This window comes from Coregonus lavaretus (assembly GCF_964263955.1).
Source record: "Coregonus lavaretus genome assembly, chromosome: 7".
NCBI lineage: Eukaryota > Metazoa > Chordata > Actinopteri > Salmoniformes > Salmonidae > Coregonus > Coregonus lavaretus.
Window position 1 is genome coordinate 57,042,967 of NC_139994.1, and position 12,434 is coordinate 57,055,400.

General features: G+C 43.1%; 1 protein-coding gene across 1 annotated transcript; it reads left to right on the forward strand.

The window, feature by feature from the left end:
* Positions 1 to 6,136: 6,136 nt before the first annotated feature.
* LOC311132307 (DNA damage-inducible transcript 4-like protein) lies at positions 6,137 to 9,344 on the forward strand. Its single transcript, XM_084165554.1, has 3 exons — positions 6,137 to 6,215; positions 6,520 to 6,632; positions 7,482 to 9,344. Exons 2-3 carry the CDS (start codon positions 6,539 to 6,541, stop codon positions 7,967 to 7,969), a joined length of 582 nt encoding a protein of 193 aa, XP_084021680.1. The 5' UTR covers positions 6,137 to 6,215; positions 6,520 to 6,538; the 3' UTR covers positions 7,970 to 9,344.
* Positions 9,345 to 12,434: the final 3,090 nt, after the last annotated feature.

Consider the following 12,434-nt stretch of genomic DNA (forward strand, 5'->3'; position numbering starts at 1 on the left):
ATAGATGGAGAGGGTGTGCCTGTGTACTGTAGGTCTGCAGAGAGATACAGAGCATTCGGAAAGTATTCAGACTCCTTGACTTTTCCCACATTTAGTTATTTTATAGCCTTATTCTAAAATGGATTAAATTCATTTTTGTCCTCATCAATCTATACACAATATCCCACAATGACAAAGCGAAAACAGGTTTTTAGAAATGTTTGCACATTTATAAAAGAACTGAAACAGATATACCTGATTTACATAAGTATTCAGACCCTTTGCTATGAGACTTGAAATTGAGCTCAGGTGCATCCTGTTTACATTGATCATCATTGAGATGTTTCTACAACTTGATTGGAGTCCATCTGTGGTAAATTAAATTGATTGGAAATTATTTAGAAAGGCACACACCTACAGTGAGGGAAAAAAGTATTTGATCCCCTGCTGATTTTGTACGTTTGCCCACTGACAAAGAAATGATCAGTCTATAATTTTAATGGTAGGTTTATTTGAACAGCGAGAGACAGAATAACAACAAAAAAATCCAGAAAAACACATTTCAAAAATGTTATAAATTGATTTAAATGTTAATGAGGGAAATAAGTATTTGACCCCCTCTCAATCAGAAAGATTTCTGGCACCCAGGTGTCTTTTATACAGGTAACGAGCTGAGATTAGGAGCACACTTTTAAAGGGAGTGCTCCTAATCTCAGCTTGTTACCTGTATAAAATACACCTGTCCACAGAAGCAATCAATCAATCAGATTCCAAACTCTCAACCATGGCCAAGACCAAAGAGCTCTCCAAGGATGTTAGGGACAAGATTGTAAACCTACACAGGGCTAGAATGGGCTACAAGACCATCGCCAAGCAGCTTGGTGAGAAGGTGACAACAGTTGGTGCGAGTATTTGCAAATGGAAGAAACACAAAAGAACTGTCAATCTCCCTCGGCCTGGGGCTCCATGCAAGATCTCACCTCGGGGAGTTGCAATGATCATGAGAACGGTGAGGAATCAGCCCAGAACTACACGGGAGGATCTTGTCAATGATCTCAAGGGAGCTGGGACCATAGTCACCAAGAAAACAATTGGTAACACACTACGCTGTGAAGGACTGAAATCCTGCAGCGCCCGCAAGGTCCCCCTGCTCAAGAAAGCACATATACAGGGCCGTCTGAAGATTGCCAATTAACATCTGAATGATTCAGAGGAGAACTGGGTGAAAGTGTTGTGGTCAGATTAGACCAAAATCGAGCTCTTTGGCATCAACTCAACTCGCCGTGTTTGGAGGAGGAGGAATGCTGCCTATGACCCCAAGAACACCATCCCCACCGTCAAACATGGAGGTGGAAACATTATGCTTTGGGGGTGTTTTTCTGCTAAGGGGACAGGACAACTTCACTGCATCAAAGAGACGATGGATGGGGCCATGTACCGTCAAATCTTGGGTGAAAACCTCCTTCCCTCAGTCAGGGCATTGAAAATGGGTTGTGGATGGGTATTCCAGCATGACAATGACCCAAAACACACAGCCAAGGCAACAAAGGAGTAGCTCAAGAAGAAGCACATTAAGGTCCTGGAGTGGCCTAGCCGGTCTCCAGACCTTAATCCCATAGAAAATCTGTGGAGGGAGCTGAAGGTTCGAGTTGCCAAACGTCAGCCTCGAAACCTTAATGACTTGGAGAAGATCTGCAAAGAGGAGTGGAACAAAATCCCTCCTGAGATGTGTGCAAACCTGGTGGCCAACTACAAGAAATGTCTGACCTCTGTGATTGCCAACAAGGGTTTTGCCACCAAGTACTAAGTCATGTTTTGCAGAGGGGTCAAATACTTATTTCCCTCATTAAAATGCAAATCAATGTATAACATTTCTGAAATGCGTTTTTCTGGATTTTTTTGTTGTTATTCTGTCTCTCACTGTTCAAATAAACCTACCATTAAAATTATAGACTGATCATGTCTTTGTCAGTGGGCAAACGTACAAAATCAGCAGGGGATCAAATACTTTTTTCCCTCACTGTATCTATATAAGGTCCCACAGTTGACAGTGCATGTCAGAGCAAAAACCAAGCCATGAGGTCGAAGGAATTGTCGGTAGAGCTCCGAGACAGGATTGTATCGAGGCACAGATCTGGGGAAAGGTACCAAAACATTTCTGCAGCATTAAAGGTCCCAAAGAACATAGTGGCCTCCATCATTCTTAAATGGAGGAAGTTTGGAACCGCCAAGACTCTTCCTACAGCTGGCCGCCCGGCCAAACTGAGCAATTGGGGGAGAAGGGCCTTGGTCAGGGAGGTGACCAAGAACCCGATGGTCACTCTGACAGAGCTCCAGAGTTCCTCTGTGGAGATGGGAGAACCTTCCAGAAGGACAACCATCTCTGTAGCACACCAATCAGGCCTTTATGGTAGAGTGGCCAGATGGAAGCCACTCCTCAGTAAAAGGCACATGACAGCCCGCTTGATGTTTGCCAAAAGGCACTTAAAGGACTCTCAGACCATGAGAAACAAGATTATCTGGTCTGATGAAACCAAGATTGAACTCTTTGGCCTGAATGCCAAGCGTCACATCTGGAGGAAACCTGGCACCATCCCTACAGTGAAGCATGGTGGTGGCAGCATCATGCTGTGGGGAAGTTTTTCAGCAGCAGGGACTGGGAGACTGTTCAGGATCGAGGGAAAGATGAACGGAGCAAAGTACAGAGAGATCCTTGATGAAAACCTGCTCCAGAGCGCTCAGGACCTCAGACTGGGGCGAAGGTTCACCTTCCAACATGACAATGACCCTAAGCAGAAAGCCAAGACAACGCAGGAGTGGCTTCGGGACAAGTCTCTCAATATCCTTGAGTGGCCCAGCCAGAGCCCGGACTTGAACCCGATCGAACATCTCTGGAGAGACCTGAAAATAGCTGTGCAAGACGCTCCCCATCCAACCCGACAGAGCTTGAGAGGATCTGCAGAGAAGAATGGGAGAAACTCCCCAAATACAGGTGTGCCAAGCTTGTAGCGTCATACCCAATAAGACTTTAGGCTGTAATCGCTGCCAAAGGTGCTTCAACAAAGTACTGAGTAAAGGGTCTGAATACATATGTAAATGTGATATTTCAGTTTTTTATTTTAATACATTTGCAAACATTTGTAAAAAACTGTTTTTGCTTTGTCATTATGGGGTATTGTGTGTAGATTGTTGAGGGGGGGAAACTATTTCATCCATTTTAGAATAAGGCTGTAACGTAACAAAATGTGGAAAAAGTCAAGGGGTCTGAAAACTTTTCCGAACCCATTGTACCTGGGCTGGGCTGTGTGAGTTGATTGAAAAGAAAGAGAAGGTGAAGGTGGAAATTAAGGAATGACAATTGAGTGGATAGCAAAATGGAGGAAAACGAGAACATGTGCTGTTCTTACTCTGGTCAGCCCCAGTCAACAGACCTAGAATCATACTGCAACACGCAACCCACTATCACAGATTATTGTGAAATAGACACAAATTACTTATTGGAAATTTGCGACAGGCACACGAAAAATAAAACAATTCGGTGTTTATATCACAATTTTTTTCAGAACGCATTCGTGTACATTACACAATGTGTGAAGCGCGCCCGTGCACATGCGCAGATAATAATAATAAATAATATTATTTGCGGTGGGAAAAGTGTCTTACCTCGCAACAGTAACTAAAGAGGGCGGGACTTGACAATGGGTCTGAACATAGTTTTACGGCCTGCAACATTTATGAAATTATATGAAATGTAAAAAACACCAAATAAACTGGTATCGGTTGTATGTGCCATAACGTTTTAACTTTATACAGGTGTGAGGGGAAATGGCCTTATGGAAGGTTTTAGGGAATCCTGCCAGAGGGACCTGGCAACCCTGTTTGTGAGTCATGAACGCAGCATGTGTATAACTTCAACCAGTTAGCAAGTCGGACATTTCCGAGTCTCCTAGTTCCGATTAGCACATGAAAGCGGCATCCTTATCAGCAAATATTAGACTGGCTGTAGTGTAATGCCCTTATTAAATTTAAAACATTAGCAATGTTAACTTTTCTTCTAGTCTCCAGCTGCACTGGCAATGCATGTGACTGTGTTTTTTTAGGGGTATCTTGTTCTATCCATGTGACAGTGGGAGCTCCCTGGTGCGCTGGATTCCATTACCCTCAGCTGTAATGAGGGAAGGCCAGGCCTGGGGAGTCGGATTGCATGGGGGAAATCAAATGGCTGTTGAGAGGGATTGATAATGGATTCCCCGAGTGTGGCTGTTGTGCTGCAGCTACATTGTTAAGCATCACTCTTCTAACAGCTTATTGAACAATGCACACAAACCTACCAGTGCCTCTCCATACTGTACATGGTTCAGTAAGCCACAAATTTGTGATGAGTAACTTTGCCTGAGAACTGAAGACTGGTGATTGCTTCCTGAGCTGAGGATTTAGCTCAAGGGCTAATCTTGTGCCGTGCAGGATGTCATGTAAAAATCTTCCCAGCGTGAAATAGTTCCCAATCGTTCTGACACAGGACACCTGGGTTCAAACCCAGTCTCTCACATTGGTTCCGTGACCTGCATGGTTCTCTGAGAAAGAGGATGGCGAAGGGGGGTAAAAAGATTGAGGTGGTTTGGTGAGTAATGCTCATGTGATGAGTTAATGAAGACGTGTAAGTTCCCCAAAGCAACACTAGGCTAGCTCAGTGGGCTAACACAGTCTTCTGATGCACAGGAGACCAAGGACAAAATACTTCACTGCACTTACCTTCAGGTGGGAGGAGGCCCTTGATTTGCCTGGCTACACAGACTCCTTGCTCCAGCCAAAAGCTACGCCACGCCCACGGACGTTAGTTTCTTCTCAGCAATGAGTCTGGATCTGAGTACCTCCCTGATCCTCCACCGAATGCGAACACATTCGGGGCTACCTGATTGATCCAGAAACCGATGGGTTGGGCTAAAGCCAGAACACACGTGGGTAAAGCGGCAGTTTGAAAATTCATCATTGGCTTTGATACTCTGATTGGTTAGAGACGATCCAATCACTGATGACTTTGTTTGTAAAACACCCCTTGTTGCACTCATCAATACCAACGACTTCAATGATGGCCGTCTCAGACTAAAGTATGCAGCGAATGACAGAGCAGCAGAATAATTTTGTGTGAGTCGTCAGGGTAACCCTTGATGTGTTCTATTACTCCTTCAACCAATTTCACCCCAAGATCCCATTTCCAGAGGTGTCTGGAAGCAACTGTCTCGCCATTCAGGATGACCTGGAAGTCCTTGTTTGGAAAATATGTTATACTGAATATTGTAAATGATCAATTAGTACAACAGCTAATGGAATATGGACCTGTTCAAATCAAATCAAATTTTATTGGTCACATGCGCCGAATACAACAGGTGCAGACATTACAGTGAAATGCTTACTTACAGCCCTTAACCAACAGTGCATTTATTTTAAACAAGAAAGTAAGAATAAAACAACAACAAAAAAGTGTTGTTTTGCTTCATCTGGTTAGTTTAGGCTGCAAAACAGAAGATTGGGTGGAAAAAATAACACACACGTAGATGTGGTAAGAAAAGCAACATTTTATGCTCAGTTTTCTAAATGAAATTTAGGAGAGTGTCAAGCCATTTTAGAGCCATTACTCCACCTCTAAAATGTACCCAGAGTGCAAAATGAATGTGCAATCCATCTGGTCATACATTTCTCAACCACTAATAATATAATGTTATTGTTAGACACAAAACAGATTTTAAAAAAGTAGGGTAGCAACCATAGATATGCACACATCTCATTACATTCTGAACAATGAAGCACAAAAAATACATGAGTTTAGGAGACTACCTGTTGAATATCATCCTTGGGGTAATAATTTGACTACTAACACTTTTTGCCTAATGAATTATCGCAGGTGAGTGATTGCAAAATGCAGTTAGCAACAAAGTAATGTTTCTTGATTATTGGTTGATGCAATTTTTTCCGTGGCCAATCATGTGCCTCCGGGCAGACGTTATCTGAGCGCCCTGACAAGCGCGATGTGTGTTGCTTGGTAAACTTCAGCAAGTTCCAGAATGATAAAATGATTCTGATTGGTCAAAACTGCGTCATCGGTGAGGAGAAGGGTATAAATATCCCCCGACGCTTTTCACTAGATGTAGGCTGTGTGGTTGTGTAGCCTATGTTGGAAAGTATTTATAAGATAACCTTTATTTTTTTAAAGTAATTTAATTTGGACAAACATCAAGGTAAGCGAGTCTATTTTATTGTCCTTCTTGAATACTCTGATGCTGCAACCAAACGATCTGCTACAACATTAGAACTAATCCGAAATGTTATTATACACATTTTCGAAACATTAGCTAGGTAACGTTTGTTGTAACTTGATGCAAGTTAGCCCACTTAGTTAACTTAAAAGCTTTATTTTGATGACAAGTTGGCGAATGTTTGCTTGCTAGTATCACATTTTAAGCCATCTATGCCAAGTTGGCTTGCAAATTGTTGCTCAATTGTAATTGAACATTTTCCCGTTGTTTTTACATCACTTTAAAGGAACAAACGGAGTGTCGCTATGGTTGTTGCTACAAGCACACTGAAGAGTAAAAACGCTGAATGCATATCAGAATTGATTGACCGTAGATACGACCAGGCTTGTATCGACAATGGTAAGCTTGGAACTCATTTTATTCTTCTACAATGTATACTTGCATGTGTAGGCCTATTATGCAACTGGGCATTTCTAAAGTCTTCAGAGCTTGTTTACTCCAATATTGGCGCATAGCTGCAGCGCAGGGAAGAATGGAGAGCGAGAGGGAGGGAGGGAGGGAGTGGATGGTGAAGTCAACAAAAGATGAAGTCATCTTTTCTCATCAGCTCTGTGCTACCCTACAGGACTCCGTTTATTCGTCAATGAAAGTTGCTGGCATGTGTCAATGTGAGATTTGAATGCACATAGATGCCTTATGCTAATTTTGTAACGTTACTGTAATTAATTATAACTTTTAGGTTTAATTTGCTTCTGGGGGGTTTGGATGTTGACTTCTCTCAAACATTGAACTCTGTCACTGATGCCTGTAAGTCCCCTGTAGCTCAGTTGGTAGAGCATGGCGCTTGCAACGCCAGGGTTGTGGGTTCGTTTCCCACGGGGGGCCAGTATGAAAATGTATGCACTCACTAAGTCGCTCTGGATAAGAGTGTCTACTAAATGACAAAAAAAAATGCCCCTCCTGTCAATGATTTGAATATAGACAGTTATGTTGAAAGCAGTCCATGGACCATGACTTTGGCTCAGGTCTCATTTCTTTCTCACTGACTTGAAAGGGACACTTGGGATGGCAATCTTTACAATGTTTGTTTATCCATTATTAAGCCCTCAGATTAAATGAATGAACAAATGTAATTTATTGAGACGCTACATCAAATGTTATTGTTGTATTCAGTGTTTGACTGAGTTCCATAAGGAGCTTTTGCCTTAAAATCCTTCACTCAACTATTGTCTTTTTGTCTGCAATTAGAGCTGGATTTCTGGGACCACTGTCTGGCTGAATCCCACCTGAATGTGGAGGTGTCTGAGGACCGGACATGTCAGCAGCTGGCCAAGATGTTTGAGAACTGCCTGTCGCGGGCCAAAAAGACCACGCTGCACTGCTCAAAGGTGCTAGTCCCGGAGAAGCTGACTCGGAGGATAGCGCGCGATATCCTGCGCCTGTCGTCGGGCGAGCCATGCGGCATGCGTGGCTGTGTGCTCTACATTCACCTGGAACAGGAGAAGTGCTGCAAGCAGCTGGAGCGCATCGTGTACAACGCAGACGTGGTGCCCACCTTCGAGCTGACGCTGGTGTTCAAGCAGGATGGCAGCGCCTGGCCCAGCCTCAGAGACTTCTTGCACATTGGCGCCTGTTTCACTCCAGGCTTCAGGCATGTGCTCAAACTCAGTCCGGGCTTCCGGCTCATCAAGAAGAAGCTCTACTCCTCCTCGGCTGGTACCGTGGTAGAGTACTGAGGGGATGGCGGAAGGTGGGACTTCTGGGATTGGGGGGGGGTACAATGCACTTCTACACTTAAGCATCTGAATGTAAAAATCACTCCTGGAGGGTCTTATTTTCTAAATGGTTTTTGTATGAATACAGTTTGTCATGTGATAGAGGAGTGGAATACGAAGGTTATCGGAGGTGTCCAAAGGCCGGTCAACCAGCCTGTCCGTTCCAATGTCCAGGATGGTACAGCTGATTATTAAAAATGGATGGGCGAGGCTTGGTTACTGTAATGGATTATGGTCTAATGCCTGAACAAGATTAGCATTACTCATTGACTTCAAAATATTTGAACAAAGTTTTCCAATCAGCTAAAGTTAAATGTAATATTTTGGATATATTTATATTGTCACATACACCGGATGGGTGCAGTGAAATGTGTCGTTTTACAGGGTCCGCCATAGTAGTACAGCACCCCTGGTGCAAATTGGGATTAAGTGCCTTGCTCAAGGGCACATCAACCTTTTTTTTTTCTTTTTTTTTCTCTGCTCTGGTATTCAAACCAGTGACCTTTCAGTTACTGGCCGTACACTCTAACCCAGGGTTCTTCAATTCCGGTCCTGGAGGGCTGAAACACTTCTGTTTTTTTATTTCTACCTGGTAGTTAATTGCACTCACCTGGTGTCCCAGGTCTGAATTAGCCCCTGATTAGAAGGAGAGGATGAAAAACAGAGGTGTTTTGGCCCTCCAGGACCGGAAATGAAGAACCCTGGTCTAACCGCTAGGCTACCTGCTGCCCTGGTAGATAGTCTTTGGTTATCAATCATTTTCCTACTCATGACGATAAATATTTGGTGTTTAATGTTTTGATGTCCTGGTTTTCCACATTTTAGTAAGTACATGTTTTTGTTCAGTCACTAGCCACTTTGTAGTTGCATCAGTCTGTAAAGTTTGTTTCCAGATTTGTCTACTGTGTTGAGCAAAGTAAAAACACCTAGAGGAGCAGGACTTGGAAAATGGTCAGGGGCCATAATGTAAGGGTTCAGTGCTGAATTGCGGGTATGTGAATGTTTGTTAGCGAGTCATTGACTGTTTGTCCTTGTGAACATGCTGCTCATCAATGGTGCAGGCTCTCAACCTCGACAGATGCAGACACCTTAAACTGCCATTTAGAAAATGTTAAAATCAAAGTAAATTTGTTTTGCACTTGTTAGATCCTAGCTCCACGGGAGTTCTTTAGAGCTTGATCTTTTATACCTTGTTTTCTCGACGTTTTCATCGCAATACCGTTCTCAATGCTTGACGGTTGCAGTGCTGTTTAAGCAACTGAGGATTTTTAACTGAAATTCCTTTTTAAAGGAAGTGGAAATCTTGTCTTTTTGACAATAAAACATTTTAAACTTTGTCATGTGTTAAATGTGAATTCAAATGTTTTCTAATCTGGGTTCAACTGCATTACACTCCACTCGGTGATTGCCATTTTGAAAGAAAATAGAATTTGATTACAGAATTCAAATGTGTTTTAAAATGGTGAGGAAAATTGACTTGTCTTGTACAAGAGATTTTGGCTAATCCATCACCTAGCCAGCTGTGATGCATATTCTGGTGCTATGACTGAGTTAGTAGGCATGACACAACAGTTGCACAATACAGGCTTTTAAAAGCAGGACAGCAAAATAAACCTGACATGGAGAACGTGACCAGTGGGATTCTTTGTGCTGGGGGCTGGCTGGCATAACACAGAATTTTCAGCATAGCAACATCACTGCAGCAGGGTGCATTTACAGAAGCATCCTGGATAGAAATACCCATTTCACCATCTGTCTCATATGCATTATGACACTGTTTGGAAAAACTGCAGGCCTTGGAAACATTGGTCCTATAGACTGCCTCACTTTATATAGCATTATACAACAGGTGGGTCTAATCCTGAATGCTGATTGGTTAAAACTACATTCCAGCCGGTGTCTATTCCACAAGTTACCACCGGCTAAATCTACTGTATGATGTTAAAATGGCTATTTACTCTGTTCCATCTGACTGCAATCCACATTATCAGCCCAGCCGGGCACTTTATAAACTTGATCTCCACTATAAAAAGCATCTAGACATCTCATTTCTTTTAGACTAACATTTTTTTTTCATCCGAGATTTGCATAAACCTTGTCTGTCTCCGATATTTGCAACGTTGTAGCATTCTATGTTAGTTTGGCGGCCATGTTTTCACTTGAAGTACAGAAGCAGCTTTTCATTCAAACATTTTTATTGTAAATTTGACATCTTTTTGTAATTCCTCAAATTGCACATTACATATACTGGTGTTCAGAATATTTTATAGGGGTTGAATTTGAATCAATGATACGCGTAGCCACGGGAAGTAGTGTGGGGTGCTGCGAGGTTGTTTTTTTTGGGAATGCAGAAAGAAAAATGCCTGCTGAAGATGTCTACATCCATCTGCTAATACAGGACTAGTAAAGACCCAGTGCACTACTTTTGTGATAAAAAAAAAAATGCATTTGAGTGTTTACCAGCATTTGTAACTTGAGTCTGATAATTATCTGTACAAAATAGTAAATTAAAATATGTGCTTGATATGTTTTCCAGTTTCTTGAAATACTTTGCAAATGCAACTAATTTCTTTGAAAACAAATGGTCTATTCATTCCTTTTCAATTTTAGTAGACTCTCCTATCCAGAGCAACTTACAGTAGTGAGTGCATACATTGTCATACTGGTCCCCCATGGGAATTGAACCCACAACCCTAGCTCTACCAACTGAGCCACATCATCACATTATCACAAACCACTTGATGTCTCAATGTATTCAATTACTGTGGTGATGGAAAGTCTACAGGTACAAACCTAGATGACCAACCTATGTACAATAGAGTTTTGTACTGTACACTACATGACCAAAAGTATGTGGACACCTGCTCGTCAAACATCTCATTCCAAAATCATGGGCATTAATATGGAGTTGGTGCCCCCTTTGCTGCTATAACAGCCTCCACTTCTGGGAAGGCTTTCCACTAGATGTTGGAATATTGCTGCGGGGACTTGCTTCCATTCAGCCACAAGAGCATTAGTGAGGTCGGGCACTGATGTTGGGCGATTAGGCCTGGCTCGCAGTCAGTGTTCCAATTCATCCCAAAGGTGTTCGATGGGGTTGAGGTCAGGGCTCAGTGCAGGCCAGTCAAGTTCTTCCTCACCGATCTCAACAAACCATTTCTGTATGGCCCTCGCTTTGTGCACGGGGGCATTGTCATGCTGAAACAGGAAAGGGCCTTCCCCAAACTGTTGCCACAAAGTTGGAAGCACAGAATCGTCTAGAATGTAATAGTATGCTGTAAAGTTAAGATTTCCCTTCACTGGAACTAAGGGGCCTAGCCTGAACCATGAAAAACAGCCCCAGACCATTATTCCTCCTCCACCAAACTTTACAGTTGGCACTATGCATTCGGGCAGGTAGTGTTCTCCTGGCATCCGCCAAACCCAGATTTGTCCGTCGGACTGCCAGATAGTGAAGCATGATTCATCACTCTAGAGAACGCGTTTCCACTGCTCCAGAGTCCAATGGTGGCGAGCTTTACACCACTCCAGCTGACGCTTGGCATTGTGCATGGTAATCTAAGGCTTGTGTGCGGCTGTTCAGCCATGGAAACCCATTTCATTAAGCTCCCGACGAACAGTTCTTGTGCTGACATTGCTTCCAGAAGCAGTTTGGAACTCGGTAGTGAGTGTTGCATCCGAGGACAGACGATTTTTAAGCGCTACGCGCTTCAGCACTTTAATGTGGATGTTTTGTGTCTTTGCCCATAACTTTGCACCTTTTGATGTAAATGTTTGAGGACATGGCTTTGTTCTTTCTGGATTCCATTAGAATGGCAATCCCAGAGAAAAGGACAGGGCAACAACTCTTACAATTCCAACTATTGAATCCTGCAAGATACGGTTCTTAATTATACAGTTACCTACTGCAGAGATGCTGAAAAAAGTTTTTGCCAGCACTACAGATGTCTATATCAGTCAGCTAACACAATTAAAGGCCCAGTGCACTACTTTTGTAAGAGAAAGAAATGTGTATTCTGATTTTTCAGGGGGTGGTGCAACACCCTCAGCACCCCTACTTCCCGCGGCTATGATTATACATAGAACAATCGCATCATGTCCATGACCGTAACAAATACATAGTTTCCGTAGGGCCTAGGCAGAGGTAAACATGCTATAGGGCTGACGACTGGCATTCCATGGCGGGTCAAGATGGCGTAGCGGTTCGGAGGTGGCAGCTTGTGCGTAAATAGCGCAGAGGGATGTTTATGTAAGTACATCAGATGACCCCTGGCTGATAACCGGCAGAGAGCATGTGTGACATTTCTCTCGGACTCTTTAATGGTGGGGGGGCCTCTAGACTGAGCGGAGGACAATGTTGCTGGACTCGACTCTACCGGACACTTAATGAGAAGGTGTCGAATTTGAGGGCTCTAACTATGTCACT